This window comes from Lampetra fluviatilis, chromosome 24, assembly GCF_964198595.1.
Source record: "Lampetra fluviatilis chromosome 24, kcLamFluv1.1, whole genome shotgun sequence".
NCBI classification, from domain to species: Eukaryota; Metazoa; Chordata; class Hyperoartia; order Petromyzontiformes; family Petromyzontidae; genus Lampetra; species Lampetra fluviatilis.
This window is the reverse complement of record NC_136298.1, coordinates 11,141,506-11,162,982: the sequence shown is the minus strand read 5'-3', so window position 1 is coordinate 11,162,982 and position 21,477 is coordinate 11,141,506. Positions and strand designations below refer to the sequence as shown.

The 21,477-nt window shown below is 52.1% G+C and overlaps 2 protein-coding genes across 17 annotated transcripts in view; one reads left to right on the top strand and one right to left on the bottom strand.

Annotated features, from left to right (window-relative positions):
* Positions 1-412: 412 nt before the first annotated feature.
* On the top strand, positions 413-8,146 carry NSUN4 (NOP2/Sun RNA methyltransferase 4). The gene is made up of 5 exons (XM_078867701.1): positions 413-695; positions 2,698-3,155; positions 3,454-3,611; positions 4,206-4,509; positions 5,337-8,146. Exons 1-5 carry the CDS (start codon positions 597-599, stop codon positions 5,614-5,616), a joined length of 1,299 nt encoding a protein of 432 aa, XP_078723827.1. The 5' UTR covers positions 413-596; the 3' UTR covers positions 5,617-8,146.
* Positions 6,753-21,477, bottom strand: part of LOC144941152 (dedicator of cytokinesis protein 7-like) — a 72,699-nt gene continuing 57,974 nt past the window's right edge. For 11 of the 16 annotated variants that reach the window (XM_078867685.1, XM_078867689.1, XM_078867692.1 and 8 more), the window contains 14 exons: positions 20,963-21,115; positions 19,864-20,022; positions 19,449-19,549; positions 18,182-18,374; positions 17,837-17,980; positions 17,388-17,519; positions 16,849-16,863; positions 13,617-13,742; positions 12,999-13,088; positions 11,025-11,261; positions 10,627-10,770; positions 9,717-9,823; positions 9,030-9,194; positions 6,753-8,800 (listed from right to left, as the gene is read on the bottom strand). In XM_078867685.1, the coding sequence (XP_078723811.1) occupies positions 8,758-8,800; positions 9,030-9,194; positions 9,717-9,823; positions 10,627-10,770; positions 11,025-11,261; positions 12,999-13,088; positions 13,617-13,742; positions 16,849-16,863; positions 17,388-17,519; positions 17,837-17,980; positions 18,182-18,374; positions 19,449-19,549; positions 19,864-20,022; positions 20,963-21,115 (1,809 nt within the window). In that variant the 3' untranslated portion in view covers positions 6,753-8,757. Of the gene's footprint in view, positions 8,801-9,029; positions 9,195-9,716; positions 9,824-10,626; positions 10,771-11,024; positions 11,262-12,998; positions 13,089-13,616; positions 13,752-14,646; positions 16,864-17,387; positions 17,520-17,836; positions 17,981-18,181; positions 18,375-19,448; positions 19,550-19,863; positions 20,023-20,962; positions 21,116-21,477 lie in introns of those variants that run through there. The other 5 variants (XM_078867687.1, XM_078867690.1, XM_078867697.1 and 2 more) reach the window with 2 other exon arrangements.

The following is a 21,477-nucleotide window of genomic DNA, read 5'->3' as shown; positions in this document are numbered from 1 at the left end:
TCTCTACCACGTGACCTCTCCTCCACTGACCTCTCCTTCACCGTGACCTCTCCACCACGTGACCTCTCCTCCACCGTGACCTCTACTACACTGACCTCTCTTCCACCACGTGACCTCTCCACCACGTGACCTCTCCACCACAGTGACCTCTACTACACTGACCTCTCTTCCACCACGTGAGCTCTCCACCACCGTGACTTCTACTACACTGACCTCTCTTCCACCACGTGACCTCTCCACCACGTGACCTCTCCCCCACGTGACCTCTCCTCCACCGTGACCTCTCCCCCACGTGACCTCTCCCCCACCGTGACCTCACCACCACGTGACCTCTCCTCCACCGTCCGCTGTCGCCCGGCGTCGCCTTCCCCACGCTGGATGACGCCCGCAGCCAATCAGCGCCGAGCAGTGACGTCACCCGGGAGGGAGGCCCCAAGGCCCTCGGATAGATCGCAGTGTTGTACAGTCGCCCACGCCGAGCGTTAACAACAACAACAGCAGCAATCTACAACAACAATCCACAACAACAATCTACAACAACAATCTACAACAACAACAACGACATCGTAATAATAAACACAGAGACGCTGTGGGCCATGTGGCCGCTGGCGAGGCCGCTGCTGCTGCGGCCGCTGCCGCGCGCCGCGAGAGGCTGGGACCACGAGCAGAGGCGGCACCGCGTCAAGAACAAGTGGGTGAGTGTGGTGTGGTGTGACTGGGGTGGTGTGGTGTGACTGGGGTGGTGTGGTGTGACTGGGGTGGTGTTGTGTGGCTGAGTGGTGTGGTGTGGCTGAGTGGTGTGGTGTGGTGTGGCTCGTGTGGTGTGGCTGGTGTGACTGTTGTGGCTGGTGTGGTATGGCTGGTGTGGTGTGGTGTGGCTGGTGTGGTGTGGCTGGTGTGGTGTGGCTGGTGTGGTGTGGTGGGACTGGTGTGGTGTAGCGGGACTGGTGTGGTGTAGCGGGACTGGTGTGGTGTGGTTGGTGTGGTGTGGTGGGACTGGTGTGGTGTGGTGTGTGGTTGGTGTGGTGTGGTTGGGGTGGTGTGGTAGGACTGGTGTGGTGTGACTGGTGTGGTGTCTGTGGTGTGGTGTGGTTGGTGTGGTGTGGTGGGACTGGTGTGGTGTGACTCGTGTGGTGTGACTGGTGTGGTGTCTGTGGTGTGGTGTCTGTGGTGTGGTGTGGCTGGTGTGGTGTGGTTGGTGTGGTGTGGTGGGACTGGTGTGGTGTGGCGGGACTGGTGTGGTGTGGCGGGACTGGTGTGGTGTGGCTGGTGTGGTGTGACTCGTGTGGTGTGACTGGTGTGGTGTCTGTGGTGTGGTGTGGCTGGTGTGGTGTGGTTGGTGTGGTGTGGTGGGACTGGTGTGGTGTGGCGGGACTGGTGTGGTGTGGTGGGACTGGTGTGGTGTGGCTGGTGTGGTGTGACTCGTGTGGTGTGACTGGTGTGGTGTCTGTGGTGTGGTGTGGCTGGTGTGGCCGGTGTGGTGTGGTTGGGGTGGTGTGACTGATGTGGTGGCCTTCGTGTGGTGTGTGTGGTGTGGTGTGGCTGGTGTGGTGTGGTGTGACTGGTGCGGTGTGACTGGTGCGGTGTGACTGGTGCGGTGTGACTGGTGCGGTGTGGCTGGTGCGGTGTGACTGGTGCGGTGTGGCTGGTGCGGTGTGGCTGGTGCGGTGTGGCCGGTGTGGTGTGGCTGATGTGGTGTGGCTGGTGTGGTGTGGCTGGTGTGGTGTGACCAGTGTTACACAGTGTAATCGGTGTTACACTCACCACTGTAACTAGTTGCACTCACGCTGACCAGTAGTCGCACGGCTACGAGTATAACCACTGTTATAACTGGTATAGCCGCCGTGACCACTCTAAACCACGGGCTGTAGCGAACTGTGGACTGGATGTGATGTACCGGGTACGGGACATGTTTTACGGACAGCTCCGGCTGAAATTAAGCCCTCCCGACCAGTTTATAGCTCAGCCACTGCTGCTGACTCTGCAATTCTCAGAAGCTAAGCAGGATTGAGACTGGATAGTGCTTGGGATACATAACCACCGTGCATGCAAGCTTGTCATAGGCGGCTAAGGGGGATTTGGCAGACGGCAGAAGGGCAGTGCAGACATTTCCATTGTTTTACTCTACAGTACGATGCGCCAACGTCTATAGTGCCAGCATTCACCGACCCGGCACTTACCATTCTGGTGAAGTATGGTTAAATCACCACCGCCCCCCCACGCCCTGCACAGCGCGGGGAGGCCTTGATCCAGCAGTGGATTAATACAGTTCAGTGCAGTTTAGTGAAAGCAGGGAGATCCCGGACCGGTTCTAGTATCGCTCTTCATATTCTTAGTTCTTTTGTTAAATTCACGTAGATGGAAAACAAAAATCTAAATTAAAAGCAAAAAAACCCCACGACGTTTCGATCGCAACAAAAGCGCTCTTCATCAGGTGGAGAGAAAAGGTCAATCACAATCATGTTCGTAGTGGCCTGGAATCAAACTCAGGTCGTATTGGTAACATTTTCTTCAAGAACAGTTTTTGTGTGTGTTTAGTTTGTTGTCCTTCCCCCGCACCTCTGATTAGCACGTTTGGCTACGTACGGTGCGAAAGAAGCTCAACACATACATACGTACATTCTGTTACAATGTTTTTTTTTTCTCGTCATTTACCGATTTGATTCGTAATGCAACGTCTGCCTCGTCAATGTCCAGGCCGCGACGAGGACCAAGGTGCCCAACACGCAGGCAGCCATACAGCTCATGGATGCGACCTACGGGCTCCAGCTGGGCCACATGTGGGAGCCGGCGCGCCTGGCGCTGCTGTGCGAGCGCAAGTACGGGGCCCTCGTCAACGCTTGGGCCGACACTGACGGCACCGGCGACGAGCTGCGGCGCCTCGGCGCGGTCGACCTGGTGCGGGACGTGGTGACGAGGAGCCTCGCCGGGCGAGACACCGTGGAGCCGACTGCGGAGAGGCCGCGTGATGAGGGCGGCCGAGAGAGTCGTGAAGACAGCGCTCCGTGTCCATCTGTTCCATCTGCTGATGAAGGGGGCGAGCTGGGAAAGTCCTTGCTGCTGGAGGGCAGCGTTTTGTCCACCCTCCGGCTTAGCCCCAACATCAGATGCTTCACTTTTCCCCGCGGCGATATTTCCCGGTTCCCACAGCCTAGGTGAGGGGATGCCCCGGTGCAGGTCGCTGTCCAGGCACAACACGATTAAGAACAGCACATTTTTATGATTCTCAAATCATTACCTCTTCGGAAATGTAATGCATGTGTTGTGAGCTTTTGAATCGATATGAAGATATCAATCGATTGCATCGTTACACCCCCGGTGGTCATGATGCTTGTTGTCCTGTGCAGGCCTGGGGTCTCAACTACAACGACATTTACAGTGGATTTCTTTCTGAAAGCACAATGCAGTTATCTTGCAATTGACCCAAGTTTGTTGCACCGCGCTCCTGCGCAGGCCCGCAGGAGCGCTGCGGCTGCTGAGCCACTACCTCCTGGACGCGGCGTCGCTGCTGCCCGTGCTGGCGCTGGACGTGCAGCTCGGGCACCGCGTGCTCGACCTGTGTGCCGCTCCCGGCGGCAAAACCCTCGCGCTGCTGCAGACGGCGTGCTGCGGTAAGCTGGCACCGTGGACACCCCGTCGTTCGCACGCACGCACGCACGCACACACGCACACAACAACAACAACAACCGCCATTCGCCACTAAGTGGCGGTGACGTCACCACGACGCTTGCGCCAGGCCATGTGCACCTTGAGGCCACGTGAAGTGTCGAACGCCCGCTGGCAGGAGGTCACGGGGCAGACCCAGTTGCCACGGGTCGACTGACCGAGATGACACGCACACACGCACGCACGCACACACACATGGTGTGACTCTACCCTGTGCACATGTACAGCTCGCATGCGAGTCCTGGGGGTTGTTTGGCTTCGTCACGCTGGTCAGTGCGGGTTTAATGAAGGTGGTGTCAGGACCTGATTTGAATATCGCTCGTCACCGACCGGAAATTAATCGCACCTCGCCGGGCTCATAATAGTGTGCTAACCACTGCTCCACTCCGAACACAAATTACGAGAACAGCATTACCACACCAGCTGTTGAGTGTGGAGCGTTAAACGCGACAGACACTTACATTCAAACCCTCCTCCCCCGCCAAAAACGAACGGCATTTCACCCAAACTGACCGAGACGGGGCACCCGTGCGTTGCAGACCACCTGACTTCCAACGACGTGTCGGCGTCCCGCACCGCCCGCCTGCAGCGCGTGCTGCGCACCTACGTCCCGCGTGACGCCGGGGAGGCGGGCGTTCCCGCGCGTGGCGTGAGCGTGAGGACGCGCGACGGCATCTTCTGGCTCAAGTCCACGGAGGAGCGCGGCGTGTACGACCGCGTGCTCGTCGACGCGCCCTGCACCAACGACCGCCACTCCCTGCACGAGGAGGAGAACAACATCTTCTCCCGCTCCAGGATGAAGGAGCGTCAGCACTTGCCGGCGCTGCAGACCCAGCTGCTGCTGTAAGAACCCGACCACTGTGGAGCCGTAGCCTGCGGTGTGGGCAATTAAGATATTGAACAGTTTGTTGAGTCGACTAAACATTGTTGTAATTGTGGTCATCCTCACATTGTCGCATCGGGGAAGAGGTGAAACTTTTTACAGCCTTGTTCGCGTCATCTGATGCGTCTAGTTAATCGAACAAATCATTTGTAATGGATTTCTCAAGCAATCGCACCCAGCTTTAATGGAGGTTGCTTGACAGTCGCAGCAGAGGTTGTCTTTCTAAAGGAGATAACTTGACAGTGGGGTGTGACTCGGGGCGTGTGTGTGTGAGTCATGGTCATGGCCCCATGGGCCTCCTCTCGGTCGACTCAAACGAGTACCTGGTGCGGTGTGTAGTAAACATCGCCACTAGGGAGACAAAGGCGGCCGGGCGTGTTTGCTGGCCACCCACCCCCTCATGTGCCGTGCCGGCCATCATAGGTGCTCGCTAACAGTACTTGCCCCAGCAGTCTGTTAAGGCTATACAGGGGATCTTTGTCTTTGTCACACTGTAGCGGTAGTGTAGCGGTTAGCGCTACGCTGCGCTACGAACCCAGCGACGCGCGTTAGATTCCCACTCACGGCCAACACCAGTGGTGATTATCTGAACCGGTCCTGAGCCTGCCCTAGGTCGATTCAGCCTCAATTGAGTAACCTGGGGAGACAAAGGCGGCCGGGCGTGTTTGCTGGACACCCACCCCCTCGTGTGCCGTACCGGCCATCATAGGTGCTCGCTAACAGCACTTTCCCCAACAGTCTGTTAAGGCTATACGGGGGATCTTTGTCTTTGTCTGTCACGTTGCAGGGCGGGTTTGCTGGCGTGCCGCCCGGGCGGGGTGGTGGTGTACTCCACTTGCTCCCTGTCGCAGCTGCAGAACAGCTCTGTGGTGGAAGCGGCCCTCAGTCTGGCGACGACAAATCACAACGTGGACGCGCAGGCGTGCGACCTGTCCGGCATGCGGGCGCTCTTCTCGCACGCATTCACCTTCCAGGAGGAGGAGGACCGTTTTGGCGAGACGGTGATTCCGCACGTCGCCGCCAACTTTGGGCCCATTTACGTCAGCAAAATGGTGCGTCTCTCGTGAGGCACAGGGGCCACGGGTCGGAGGTCGTCTGTATCCATGCCGTACCTCCGCAGCCGAGCTGGGAGCGCGTTTCCCCTCCATTGCCCCTGGGTCCGCACTCTGGGTCCGCACTCCGGGTCGAGGTGATTCTCGGAGGCACTGGTGGCGAGTCTCAAAACCCATGTTGTGTTTGAGAAAAGGGAGTCAACCCATCGGGTGACTTGGACACAATGTGCAGCGCTAACTTTTGGGGACTCGTGTTAAAATTGGCCAAACATTTTTTGCTATTATCTTTTGATATAAACAACGTCTAAATTATGATGAATATAGTACAATTTGAAATATAAAAATATTGATATATTGTGACCCTAAGGTGACATCTACGTAGGACTATGTTTTTACTACAGGTATTAGATTTTTTTTATCATTGTAACACTATGATAAGAGCCTTAACGTGTTTATGTTGAAAATATCACATTGTCAAAAAACTAGTCGTATAAAGCTGAAATGCGAGATGTGTGTCGGTGATGCGTATTGTGTTTAAAATGCGTTTTTTCTCACAGAAAATACAATTCTAATTCACAAAACTCCATGAACTTGAGAAATGGCAATGATTTGAGGAAGCCTTCCCTGAGCAATTGAGATAATGGCTGACTTCATGATTCATGGCGACTGCCCGAAAATCAAACACATTCCTGCGGAGGGAGCTGGTAGGAACGTTGGGTTGCTCGGTCAATGGCCAGGGTCAACGGCGGCGTGGTGTATTCCGCAAATATGGCCGACTGAGGGCGGGCACAAGCCGGCATGAGTAGGTTAAACGTTGAGTTTATAAGGGCACCACAGGGTGACCAGCCCCTCCCCACCCAGCCCCACCCCTCCCATTTTTAATGCAGGATGGACGGACACAATAATCCCGTGGGCTGGTGCAACCAGGAGGTTCCTACCAGTATAAGGGCAACCTAACCCCGCAGAGCCATCATCAGAGGCAGGCACAGAGGGACCCAATAAAACGTGAAAATATCCATGGTGAGACAAATGGACAAGCACTTGGACAGCAGTTGCCACAAGTGGACTTCGTAACTTTCTTTAACGAGAGGTATTAAACGCGTGCAACTGTGACGAAAAAAGGAATTGAACAAAAAAGCATTTAAACAATATTATTTTTTAATAACAACCAGCACATGACATTTCCGATTAAAACACGACCCTTAGTGTTTCTTGCTGGGCGCACGCTAGTGTTGGCACGCATCCCTGGAGCCGGGGTGCCTGTAGAGGTGTGCAGCCTGAATTAAAACTAGACCACCTGGCATCAAATTTAAATATACGAACATTCGAATGTTTAATTAAAAAGAAAACATTTTCAAAGAAAGTATACAGTACTGGCATGCTAATACATCAATGATTTGCATGTAGCACATTCTCATACAGCAAAATTACTGAAGCAGCTCTTCACACGTTAGGTTCTATATAAAAAAAATACTAATTGGAAACTCCCTTTCTAACTTCCACAGTGGCTCTCAACACATGCCTTAGACACTTCATAGCCCTGCATGCGTCTATTCCAGATGGACAAATCTCTGTCTCCACGCTCAAGTTATAATTTAGTACTCAAGTTTGTGGATTTACTTACTAAAAATCCGTCAAATGTTCCAACTTTAACTCAATTCCCAAGCTCCGTCAACTTATCCAAGTCTCTTCAAGATCGATTCTCAAATTCCATTCCCCATCTCACCCAGGTCCCCAAATGCCCACCGCCATCATCACACCTCCTGTTCCACAGAGAACCAACCGTCGGCAATCCCCCCAACAGCCCCCACAACTTGCCCTGCCACCGACATCGCGCTCCCATAATGTATCTTAAGCATGACGGTAAAAACGATCCCACGCTGTTTATTCACTATTTACTTCTTCTCGCTTGCAAACGGACGCTCTTGAAAACTATTTTGAAGATTAAAAGGAAGTTGACCGGCGTGCGAGATTAATCATGTAACCGCCGTTTCCCCCGCAAATTTCCAATCGAGTATTTTTCCTCCTGCCCCTTGGCGTGTATTGGTAGCAAATAAATAAAACTTTGCGCGAGTGCTTTTACTTTTTGGAACCGTTAGCTCTCACTTTGGTCGTATTTGCCAGGTGTTATTTTACGTGACCTATGACCCAAGTGGAAAACAAAATCTATCGTGTTAACCGTCATTATGAACAAGCGAATAAAATGACATTTAAAATAATTTTAACTCGAATAAAAAAATAATAATTTAGAAATCAAATAACACTGCTCGCCTCTGCCCACGTGTGTTACGGCTGTATCGCAATCTCCGTCAAGTGTTACAAAGTTACAGTTCATGCAGGAAATTCCAGGTCTTAAATAAAGTTAAAAAAAGGTTAATCGACTAAACACGGTACTTAAAAGTGATTTAAGCGATAAAGAAATATAATATTCATGTGCATACAATAATTAGGTGGCCTACTATAAGGCAGTCATGTAAATTAGTGTTCTGCCACGAATGCTAAATTGTTTTCACTAACACTGTTTAAAAAAGGAGATCAAATAAAACGTAGGTGCAAAATTAATCGAGTGTGTAAAGTCGCAGAGTAAACAAGACCGCGGTTAAACAGTTTGGTTTGAAAAACGACCGATGCGATTCCAAGCTTGCGACGAAATCGTGTGGACGTGCAAGTGGCACACCGCTCGCTTCCTCGACGGCCTCTGCTGAACCCCAGTCGGTGTGCCCGAGGCCTCGATTACAACGGGGTTTGGCTCATAGTGACTCGGTATGCAGTCGTGTCACATCATCACAGTCGTCGATGCGGGGCTCGGATTACCCCAGATGCGTGCGTTTGAGTGTGACGAGCATTAACGCTCACAGCCTGGCACATCTATAAAACTTACTCAAGTGAATGGGTGGACGTGCAGGTGGCCTAGTGTGTGGATGTGTCCGCGTGTGCGTAGGTTGGCATGTGATGAGGTGGCATGCGAGTAGGATTGTGTGTGTTGACGATTTGTGTGTGTGTTGGTGTAAGGAGGGATTGTTCAATGTGTAGGTAGAAGCTATGGTACTTGTGTGTGGGTGGGTGAATGTTTGTGTGGGTGGGTGAATGTGTGTGTTTGTGCACGTGTGCACGTGTACTGGGGCTGGCAGTTTTGCCGGCCGGCGAGCTGGGTTGTCACGCCTCCACCCTCCGCAGGCTGGAGCGGTTGATAGACTCCCTGAACCGCATGGCACAAGAGCAACACACAAATGTTATGCACACTGCGAAACCAACAATATGGTAAGCGCCTGCTTGGCAGACACCTTCCAACACAACCAACATTAACCAGTAAGTAGAACATCAACGAAGAGACTGAAGGGCCAGGGGCAGAGGTGCAGAAACTGCACTACGAATTCAACTTCATCTGGCCGGCCATTAAACAACAGAGGCAACGAGGGTGCTGTCACCTGCTCAGCGTGGGCGTGAGTGGCTTGTAGAGTTGTGCAATCTTCTGGCTAATCATGGGCTGCAGCGCTTCCGTCAGCCGGTGGTAGTTTCGCTCCAGTTCTCGCTGATACTCCTTCTGGTCGGGCCCGATGAGCGCCTTGTTCTTACGCAGCGCGTCTGCGCACCTGCACGCGTCGCGGCGACACAAACACGTGCGTCACTCGCGCCGTTGACACAAACAAAGGCTGAATGAAGCCTGGGGCTGGTGGATACCGCGAGGATCGCCAGCTGTCCTCGCTTTCCCAGGATCATCTTGTTGAGGTTACTGTCGTGAGAAATCTATCACGCTTCCCGGGATATTAAAAGTTTTTGTCAGTTGTGTAAAAATGACTATCATCGCGACTAATACACCAAACCTCTTCCAGTGCTGTCAGATATTTTTCCTCCCATGATACGACCTAAGCGGCACGAATGTATGCAAAATTTCTTTCGCACCGTACGTATCCGACCGTGCTGATCCGAGCTCCGCGGGGAATGGACAACCAACTAAACACGAAAAGCAGTTCTAAAGAACCTTGTGACACACTCAGGGTTCGGTGGGTGGGCACAGCGCAAAGTGCGTTCACAACAGCCACACTGAGCACTTGTCCGTCCCGGACTCGCCAAGGAGCGCCCCCAGGCGACGTGGCTCTGCCTCGCACGCTCACCTCTTGGTGAAGTCCTTGAAGCAGAGCCGCAGCTTGTTGTGGTGGCGGTACAGCTTGGGATCGTCGGGAATTTCGGCGAGAAACACTTGAGCCACCTCCAGGGGGCCCTGTGTGTGTTGGTGGCACCAAGCGCACGCGCCGCGCACAGCCTCAAGTCAGCGGTGCTCTGCGTTTTCTTGTATAAATAAATGACGTTTTTTTGTCTAAATAAATGACGTTTTCTTGTATAAATAACGTTTTCGGGGGGGAACGGAAAATTCCATGAGCATGCTGCGGTTACAGTTACGGGAGAAGGATGTAGACATGGCAATTATGCTAAAATATTAATGGTTTCATACTCATGGCAACTATATCCACAAGATTATCGATTTTAATCTCATACAATGATTGTCTATGTACTGATGTTTCCGTAATTTACGTGACATGTTCGTGGAATTGACCAATACATCATTTTCGGTCGTCCAACTTATTTTGTTACCACCGCACCAAATTACTCAAAACCCTTACCAACAGATTGATGTAAACTAAACAACCAATGACTTTAAACTTTAACACTGAGTAGGGCACTAAAAGAGAAATTAAACAAAATCTCCGCTAATTTATATTTGTTTGGGTTAGATCGTGTGGGAATGATGTTATTTAGAGCTAAAACCCTCCACTGCATGACACAACAACAATGGAATCAAGTAATTACATGGCAGAGAGTGTCAATTAATTGTTTTTCACCAAATCGGTTACGTTTAAAACTGACAATTTTAGTTTTTACTATTTTGTATAAAAGTTTCGCTGCAGATTACAACCAGCGCCACGAGGTATGAACAAGAAGGGCCCAGACCTCGAGAGAATCCCAGCTGGGCACGTGATCACGCTAGAGGTGCGAATGCGGGCGGACCGAGGGAGGAGGCAGCACCTGGTTCACGGTGGTACCCACGGAGCCCTGCAGAACCATCTGCAACATCTTGTGGTCGGGCGGCTCCTGGTGCGTGGCAAACGCCAGCTCCTGCGTCTTCTTCTGCATGTCCTCGATGGCCACCTCCATGGGCGTCAGGATGATCTGGAGCGCACGCCCACCGCGTCCATCGTTAGTGCCATCGCAACGATACCCACCCGCCATCAATGTCACCACCAACCTCATCGTCAGCAGCAGCAGCAGCATCAGTGAGCAGCAGCAGCATCAGTGAGCAGCTGGCATTCTGAAAATGTACAACAAAGTCGTGTCGCATGTCGCAACTTGCAGTTTAGCGGCGGCCGTGACGAGTTGCTCAGAGGATGGGGGGGGGGTTAGGAGGTGTGGGGGGGGGGTCATACTTCCTCCTTGTGTCCCACGTTGATGCGCGTCTTGATGTAGGGGAAGGCGTGCGAGGTGGTGAGCACCGTCTTGCGCTTGTACTGCTCGTGCAGATCGCCGTGCGCACGCCCGTCCAGCGTGAAGGGCGTAGCGAACAGGAATCGCCGTAGGTTGTAGTTCTTGTCGAAGTACGTGATGCGGTCCTTCAGCTCGTACATGTCGAAGTACGGCTCCACGTACGTGATCTGGATGTAGGCCTGTGACAGGGGAGGGGGGGGGCATAACGACGCATTGGTGAATCCATTAATATCGATTCTCTAAAAGGTTTCTAACTTCTCTCCCAAATGTATCCTGATTGAGCTATCGGCAATCGTGCCCTGAAAAAAAAAATCCATTCAGATTTGGCGCAGAGCAATGGACCCACTGTGTTCGAGAACGTCATTCGGAAGCGGAAACCAGAGCTACCTCCGAGGTCACTCCCTTCGACTGAACTCTGGTCCACACAGCAGAGGGCAGAATTTGTATTTTTTTTAAATGTTATTTTACCGGGTAAGGCCCACTGAGCTATAGAGAGATTTTTCAGAAGCGACCTGGCCACAAATGATAGCTCAACGAAGTGGCTCATCACGTGGAAACGTATCTCAGTCAAATACTGTAAGCGCACATTTCTAAATGTGGAAGGGAAAACCGGAGGACACGGAGAAAAATCCACACGACCACGAGGAGCACACACAAACCCCAAACACACAGGCATCAGGATTCGGATCGAACCCACGACCCCTTGTAAACCAGGCGAGGTATTTAACATCTCGCCATTGTGGGGCCCACCCTGCCACATGAGAGTTATTTTCGTCACATGACAGTCAAGCCCCTATTATATTTGTCACAGCTGGAATTCAGCCAAATTAAGTACGGAAACAAATTTTACGAGATAGGTTTTTTTCATCGCAGTCATTGGCGGTAGGACCGATTCTGCTCACGATATATGTGCATAGAATCGACTGTGTAAGAATCAATGTCAGTTCCTATACGATGTTTGTAGACTTCAGGCGACCCACGCAGCCGCTAGAGACCCAATACATTCACCGCGATTGTAAAAAAATTATCAATTCTTGAAATTAATCGCTACAATTCATCGAATCACCAAGAGGCGAAGCTTCAGTCTCCTAGCCCACAGGCAGGAAAACACCGCACGCACAAAGCACAACCATTAACAGTTATGCAGTGGGCATGATGGTATTAAGTCACTTTCAGTTTCAGTTGCGCTCGGTTAACAACTGCATGTACATTGACAAATAATGAAAAATTAGACGAACAAGAGAGAAGCTAAAGTGGTCGTCTGAACGGTGGCATTCATCAAGTGTAGAACGATACAAAAAAAAGCATTGATTGTGTACTCAGACAAATTAACTTGGAGAGACGCCCTGACCTTGAACCCCCGCAGCACTCCTTCTTTTGGGGATATTCCATCCTGATTATGTTTTACAAATTATGTCACAAGAGCCAGCAACGTCAGGGCAATAAACGTTCATTCGTCATTCTCACAACCAGCAGCGTAACAGCACATCGTGGATTCACAAAACAGACACCATGGTTGAGACTCAAGTCATATCCATACAGAGATGATGGATTTCAGGAAATGGGTCTGGAAGTTGACATAACAGAACTATTTCTGAATTTCTTCAGGAGACCTAAGCAGCGTTTAACGCATGTCAATGAAGCCGACATTTGTACTTCTCAGCATTCGAAAAAGTTTAAATAAAAAAACGAACATTAATGTGTTTTTTGGACAACCACTGATAGAGACAATCAACTTGCTACACTTATGAACCCGGTTTAATCACCAGATTCAAACACAAGATCTGAGCAATGCCGACTTAGGCCCCTGAGCCACTTAGGGAAAGACCTCAGAACCTTCATAATCCTAGGGAATGCGAGCCACACCAGCGCACAATGGAGTCCAAACGAGCACCGTGTCAATTCTCCGCAGTTACCTTGTTGGGATCAAGCTTGTTCCGGTCCACCGGATTGGAGTCTTTAATCACCTCCATGTTTTCTTCTCCAAACCGTTCAGAGTAAAACCCCTGAAAAACACACAAAACATCGTCTCAATCACGTGCGGAACGAAACAGACTTCACGAGCGATTGAGGGCAGTGCCTATAGGGGTGAACTGGACACCACGTTAGGATGCCGTGTGGCTTGGACAGGCCATGAGGGAGTCTTTAAGAATGCGTTTTCCCAATTGTATTCCAGTTATACTCAAGGGCCGTGCCACGAGTCGAAGCACCCATCCTCGCAGACCAGCGCTCCGCCCCACGTGTTCGGCAATGGCCCGTGAAAGCAGATATATCACGGAATTAGTTGTGAGATCCAAAAAGGGGCTTTCAACAAATGTTTTACCTAGTGTGGGCACATGGGTACATTTAGCACTCGCTTAATTGGTGGCTATTAGGTCGGCCAATGAGTTATGTCGGCAAATAGGATAAAAAAAAATGTTGCATAAAGTCAGGTTTATTATCATGAAAGTGGCTGAGAGTGAGCGATCAGACTGTGTGCGAGGGGCCCCCTTCGTGAGCCGCCAGGGTCAGCGCCCACTGGCGTGTGAGGTCACCTCGAGGCGGTGAGAGATTTCTGCCAGCTTGGTGATGGCCGGCTCCTTGTACACGAACTCCTGCTCGTCGAGATCTCCAAATTTGGAGCCGTAGAAACCGACGCGGAAGTACGTCCCGAACATACGCTTTCCGCCCTGCGGCGAGGAAGAGACGCGGGTGCGGCGGTGGCGGTGGCGCGAGGATTAATGAGCGGCAGGCGCGGTAACGAGCGGCACGGGGCACCAACACCGCTCCGTCCGCTACACTTGGCCAATCGCTCGGGCCTCGCCCAGCATCCAGACCGCTGCCCAAACTCATCCATCCACGGACAAGGGCATTCGTTGCTCGCCAGAGTGACTTCTCAGCGGTAGTTAAACCATTTTCTAATAAATGTTGGAATATTTCTGAAAGATTACTTGGTTATACCCTCAGGTTAATGCAGGGTTAACTTTTATTTGCTCCCTCGCAGCATCCAGGAACTGATGCCATCCCGACCTCGAGATCTTATTAGGTCGGTCTAAGTCAAGGAGTCAGGGAGGTAACTCTGAACACGAGGCTTGGATTGTCACTTGAAACCGGGAACACATCTGGAGGGTGTGGTGAATCAAGTGATAAGAGTCAAAGCTCCTGGAATCAGACATGCATATTAAATGATATTTCTCGCATAACGACACACAATGTCAGGGGTTATATTCACTCGGCGCACCGGAACCACGAGAGGCTTTGCGCCGACTCAGTGCTGTGGGAAGAGCATGCGGGAGTGGACACGCGGGAAGACAATGACACGGCCACTGTGACCCACGCTGGAGCTAGAGTTGCGACAACGCAGCACAGTGCAGACCCCCCCACCCCCCAAAATTGTACACGATGAGCACACGCAGAGACCCCGACGACACAATTCTAACAGCGCTCGTAGGGACTGCCGGGACCGACGCCAACACGTGTGAGATCATGGAGGGCTTAGGGCTCCCAAACAACCATGTTACTTTGGGGAAGGAGTTAAGGAGGGTTGGGACAAAAAAACGGGTAAAACCAAAAATAGGGACTTACCACGGGAGACAGCAAAAGTGGGGGTTTTGGGGTCACCATGGAAGGGGTAGGGAGGGGAAGGGGGAGGAGGAAGGGGATCAGGGACGGATTGGGGACCGGGAGGTGGGAGCAAAAGAGAGAGGTCATTTCAAATCAGGACAAGGGGTTATACACATTATAATTCACAAAGCCAGGCTATGTTAAAAACAACGTAACGACTACAAGAAAGCATCCCATTGGTGGCAATGTTTGATCATCAAGGTGTCTGCCGGCAATGGTTCAACTCGAGCGAATCTGCTGCTGCCTCTGCAGTCGACCATACACACAGCGTGCGCTACGCTATGCTGCACACACTGTGTACCATGGAGGACATTAAAAGGTTTATGGCGGCATTAATTGATAAAGCTCACCCGCCCCTCCGAAGGGGGGATGGACGTGACCGTCCCGCAGGCGGGAGGGCGGGTGGGCCGGTTTCCCTCTTATTCTGTGCAGCCGCTGGCTTTGGCATGACACACCAGGACAGATAAACAAGGCCTCTGGGGCTGCGTGAATCGAGTGACTGTCCAACCCACAGATCAAAAAACCACAGAGCAGCTGGACAGCCGTTATGCAGACACGCCGGCGTAGGTGCTCGCTCCGCTTTACACAGCGACGAGTTTGACGGAAAACGGTTTTAGAAATGGCAGCACTGTGCTAGTGCACGCGCCCCAAGATACCGTATGCCGTCGTGAGACGCGGTTGCATTTTAATCCTCTATGAATGCGAACTGTAATGGTACTGTACTGTTTTGGTGACATTTTGCGAGGCTCACGGTCATGCGTTTAATCCAACGATCTGATAATCAGCGTCTAGCAGCTCTGGGTTCCACGTTCATCAAGAATGGAAATGTCAGTTAATGAATGGGAACGTGTACAACTTTTGTGGATGGCAGCCTCAAGGGATTCACATCAAGCGCGCGGCATGCAGGAGACAAAAGGGCCACAGCAAGAACATAAAATACTCACGACACACAGAGACCCAAAGACAATGGGATGGGGGAGTGAGGGATAGATTCCATGCAAAATGATGAGCATCAATCAGGGCATGAAAAACTCCAAGCGTGAAGCGTCGCAGACGGCCGGGAGGCTACCCAAAGCCTTTAAGCACACGTGGGGTTTAAAAGCTTTACGTTAAGGCTCAGTTTAATGCCCCACGTAAAAGTTTTGTTGTGTCTGCTTGCTTAAAGACGCCTGTGCTGCAAAATAAAATTAAACAAATAATTGCATTTTGGGGGGGAGGGGGGGTAAAACTATAATGGTAAACAGGGGGTGTAAGAAACGGCGACAACTAAAGACGGGATTGAAACGCCCGGGGTCGAAGCACTACGATCGGGACTTGGGTTCAACGCGACACCATTGACGTGATAATCAGAGACACAGGCGTCCCGAGTCTTGGACCCGCCGATGTGATGATTCCAGCACCATGCCCACCACCGTGCCCCCTCCGTGCCTACCGACACAGCAGCCTTGCTAAGGCCCGTCGGTGAGACTGATCGGCCCCTTTCGCGAAACTCATTGAGCGCCGGCATTGAGCACTCGGTGCAAGTGCTGCCCGTTTTATTGGCATGAGAACGAGCAGAGGATTATTCCGTGGTGAATTATGGGATGATTATGGATAGGATTATGACTCGCGTGTATCATGTGTTAATGAAGAGCCCAGTGCTGGAAATCACTCACCTCGTTAAGATTGACATTAAATTATAATTTTCAATTGTAGAATAAATACTTTTCAAGCTTCAGTCGTATCAACTAAAGGGTAACTTAAAAATATCACACCGCGGAAGTACAAAGTGACAAACTACTCCACTGACACGTGTAACTAGCGCGGCTTTGACGAAGGCAGTAAAATCCACGTGGGCTGCGTGGTGAATTAAAGAACTGGACAGTGAGCGAGTGAGTGAGCGAGCGTGCAGAAGGCATGACAAGATGAAGAGCTGGTGGCAGGAAGGAGCCTGGCGCAAATGAACCGCCTTACAGCCAAACGCGATCAATGTTACCACCGCGCGCTGCCGGCCGCCACGACAGCCAGGCTGGTGCACTCCTGACCAGGCCGAAGAGGATGGGGAAGGCACGGCCGTGGCGCGTGCCTTCGAGAACCACGCGGCGCAAGAGCACCGCCGCTACGCCACGCTGGGCGTGAGTGCGTGCGTGAGCTCAACACCCTTTCTCCAAAATCGGCACTTACCTCCCAACCGGTGCTCTGCACAAAGAACAGTTTTAACACAGGGGAAAGGGGCGACATGTCGATTGTTAAGCACACAGTAACGCACGGGCGCGGCCCGCCCGACTCCGCACCCTGTCCCGCGCTGCCCTCCGTGTGTGCGGGAGACTCGCCGTGTCTCGCGCCCCACCGTGCATGTGTCTTCACCTACGTGAGAGTCTTTACTCGTGTCCAGCTGTGGGGATGACACTGGTAGGCTGGTAGGGCTCGTATAATTCATACACCGCTCATCACAAACCTTCCTCGTCTTAAGTCCTCCACTGTTTGGTGGTACACAGCCTAAAACTCGATATCTTACACCAAGCGTCCATGTCTCCTGTTTCCCACCCAGTCAGGTCCAATACCATTGGTCTTCATGTTTCCCAACTCCCTATGTAACGCCGTGTACTGCTCAGCACAGGCTAGGTGTTGTGTCCCTATGTCCCGTCCGACACGGCCCCTTGCTCCACGTCCCCACGTCCTTGTCAGCGTGACTGCGTGCCGCCTGCCGGGCGCTGTGTCACCTGGTGGACAATCTTGCTGAAGGCGTCCTGCAGCTTGCCGTGGATCGTAGCCAGCTTCTTGGCGTCGCGATGCGCCTCGTGGACGGGGATTAGGATCTTGTAAACCTCGTTCACGGCCTCGTACATGCCAGCCTGCGCAAGACAACAGATCCCCCGTATAGCCTGAACAAACTGTTGGGGCAAGTGCTCTTAGCGAGCATCTATGAAGGCCGGCATGGCACATGAGGTGGATGGCCAGCACCACGCCCGGCCGCCTTTGTCTCCCCAGTGGCAATGTTTACACACCGCACCAGGCACTCATTTGAGGCTGAAGTGGGCATGCGCCCACCTGAACGTGCGCACCCAGTCAGACGCCCGCCCGTTCGATCGCATGCCCGCGGTTGCCGTCAAAACGCTTGCGCCGAGCGGCGCGTGGGAACGCCGCTTCGTGGCGCGGCGACCTCCCTCACCATGGAGAAGGAGGCGGCCGCCTGCTCCAGCAAGCCAACGAGGCCGGACTCGGTGAAGTACTTCCCCGTGCAGATCCCCTCCTCGTCGGGCGACAGCACGTCATCCGACACGGCCGACTCCTCCAGGACGTTTGAAGAAATGTTCTACGCAGACCGGGGCACGCACGGAAGGTGAGAGCGTGCCAGCGAGTGGCACAGTTTGCACCACTAGCCCCAAAAAACTGAAAACGAGCCGGACGCCGCATTCGAAAAACAAGACGCGTCCCAAAAGCACCAGATTGGGTGCCGTGGTGCCACCGTGAGATTCTCCCGGAAACAACGACGGGAGCTACGTCCACCCCTCACCTGGAAGCTGACGCAGCCGATGGGCAGGTACTTCCTGTCCTCGAGCATGGAGAGGTACTCGGAGACCAGGGCGGCCGAGTGCACGAGGCAGTGGGCCGCCTCCGCGTGCTGGCCCCGCTCCGAATGTTTGCCGGCCATGTTCTGCAGCCATGTGAGCCGTAGGTCCGGCGACGTTTGGTATCCCTTGGCGATCCTGCGGGGAAAGCGAGCGCGAGGGCAGCCACGCCAGCGCTCATACGCTCAGATACTCGACGTGTCAAAAACTACAAAATAAATACTTGCAAAGCGGGAACCGTTGAGCGACGCCGACCTCCCTGCAGTGGAACACTCAACTGTATTATTTGGGTCTTTCGGTAAAGTCACATAGATAGGTTCAACGAAAATAACAAAAAAATAACAAAAAACCACGACGTTTCGATCACAACACAAGCGATCGTCATCAGGACGATTGCTTGTGTTGCGATCGAAACGTCGTAGTTATTTGTTATTTTCTTTGAACCTATCTACGTGACTTTACCGAAAGACCCAAAGAATATGAATTCCTGCAGTCGCTAATGCTTTAAGTCAATATTTAACACTGAACTATTTTTTATTGTACCAGGTAAGGCCCATTGAGCCATGTAGCTCTTTTTCAGAAGCGACCTGGCTACCACATATGATAGCTCAACAATGTGGCTTATCATGTTGAAATGTATACGAGCTAAATACTCTAAAAGCATATTTATAAATGTGGAGAGAAAAATCAGAGGAACCGGGGAAAAAAATCCACGCGACCATGGGGAGAACATGCATACTCCAAATATACAGCGGGCGTCAGGGTCGGGATCGAACCCACAGCCTCCTGTATACCAGGCGAGGTAGTTAACATTTCGCCACTGTGGCACCCCAACACGGCCAGTGTTCTGAGCGAGTGCCGTAGGACACCTCAGCTGAGCTGGTGGCGATTGCTGTGAGCGTGGACAGGAGCTATGACCGTCATGATGTAAGAATATTCTTTCTTGCAATGCGCTCCACTTTTGATTGGCAGAAAAATTACAATGTAACAATGTGCACGAGAACATATGAAACAATCAAACGCACCGACAACATCGTCATATAATAAAACAATAATCATTCTCAACAAGCCAGTGTGGAATTTTTTTCTTGAAGATGACATCACTTGGACTTGTTGATGTGTCATTGGTTAGGTGTGGAGGAGCAGCCTCGACAAAGGGTGGCATTGGAGTAATGTGTGCCATGATCTGGTGTGGTATGAAGCAACACGTGCCTGTACATGAGGTCGAGTAGCATCTCCGGGTCCTCCTGGTGCTCCTTCATCTTGACGGTGTCAGAGAGTATCATGTGCAAGTTGAACACCAGGTCTTGCACCTACACATTCAGACATACAAGTGCTCAATGCCCAAACAATGCAACTAAAAGCAAACAAAAAATAAAACAGAAGAAAACTATGCATATGCATACAATGGTAGCGTTTGCACCAGGCGCACAGTGAGCAGTACATCTGAAGAGTCAGTCCCAAATAACAAGACAACTTTATATTCAGGTTTCGTTCATCTTGGACCATCTTTACGTAAGTTATCATGCCCCCTAGTGACACGCAGACAGACAGGCTGACGGAGAGCCTTTCGATCTTAGTGGTAAAGCGTAAACGACCGCAGCGAGGAGGGGAGTGCCTCTGGGACCTGTTCGGGGAACGTGGTGCCCTGCAGCTCGAAGTCCTCCTCGGCGTAGGTGAGGATGGTCTTGAGCGAGCGGCGGAGGAACTCCTCGTTGAAGTTCTGCGACGTCCCGACGAGCGAGGACAGCGACATGGTCACCTGCATCTTTACCCGGGCAAAGTTCTGCACGCGCACGGCGGAGCGGGGCGAGGCGGGGCGAGGAGGGGTGAGGTGGGGTGGGGTGAGGTGAGGTGGGGCGGGGTGCGGTGAGGTGGAGTGGGGTGGGGTGAGGCGGGGCGAGGCGAGGCGAGGTGAGAAACGGTGGGATGAAGTGAGGTGGGATGAGGTGAGGCGAGGTGAGGCGAGGTGAGGAACAGTGGGATGAGGTGAGGTGGGGTGGGGTGAGGCGGGGTGGGGATTGCCACGTGAGCGCCGCTTCTCAGAATCTTTGCTTATTTCTACTTGCTGAGTTTTTTAGTTTGCGCTTTATCCGCTCTCCGCTGTGTTTACGGGTTGCAACGCGTGTTGTTCGACACGATGTCTGACGTTTCGCTCCAGGTGCTGGGAGCATCTTCAGCTGCATGTACCGGCAGCTTATTCAGTTGAAGAAGCTCCCAGCACAATGAGCATAACGTCAGACATTGTGCTGAACACGGGGTGCAACTCAAAAACACATCGGAAAGCTTCACTGATTTCTATTGATTAGCCTTCTCTGTGTGGTTATTTTAAATTTCATTTTTCATAAAATCCACAGACATTTTCCCAAAGTTCCTCGTTAACCCCAATGGCGGATTTGGCAGAAAGGCCACCTCCTGCCACCTGGGCTGAGCAACCGGGCTCAAAGGAGAGGCCATTAAAATAATAAAACTCGGGATTTTCAAAATACCTGACCACATGTAATAATGGGCCTTCTGGCTTAGTAGAAGAAGGCAAATATAATAGGGTTGTTTATTCAATTAGCTAGATTGAAAACTCAATCTAGATGGAAAACTGATTTCTTTAGAACTGCTTTTTGTGTTTAGTTTGTTGTCCTTGCCCCGTACCCCGGATTAGCAGTTGGTGCGAAAGAAGTTCAACACCCATACTTACAGACATAGGAGGGATGTGTCACGCCAGGACTTACGTTTCCGATCTCGAAGTTCTGGCGCATGAGCAGGTAGAGCGAGGCGCTGGCGTGCGAGCGCGTGTTGTTAATGCTGCTGCTGCAGTGTCGCAGCAGCCGCAGGCACAGGTCAGCGCACTGCTCCGTCTCCTCCTCAAACAGCAGCTCCGGGAACTGCGGTGCATACGACGGCACGCCGCCACTCACCACGGCACGCCGCCACTCACCGTGGCTCACTGGCAATCACCGCGGCACGCCGCCACTCACCGCGGCTCGCTGCCAATCACCGTGACTCCCCACCAATCACCGTGACTCCCCACCACTCACCGTGACTCCCCACCACTCACCGCAATTCACTGCCACTCTCCACTGTTCACCACAATTCACTGGCACTCACCATAACTCGAAACTATGCCTCACAGCTCAACGTAACTCATCACTATTTACTCCTCATTGCAGTTCACTAGAACTTACCAGGGTGCACCGTCACTCATAACTCACCAGTATTCACCACAGCTCACTGATACTCACCACAA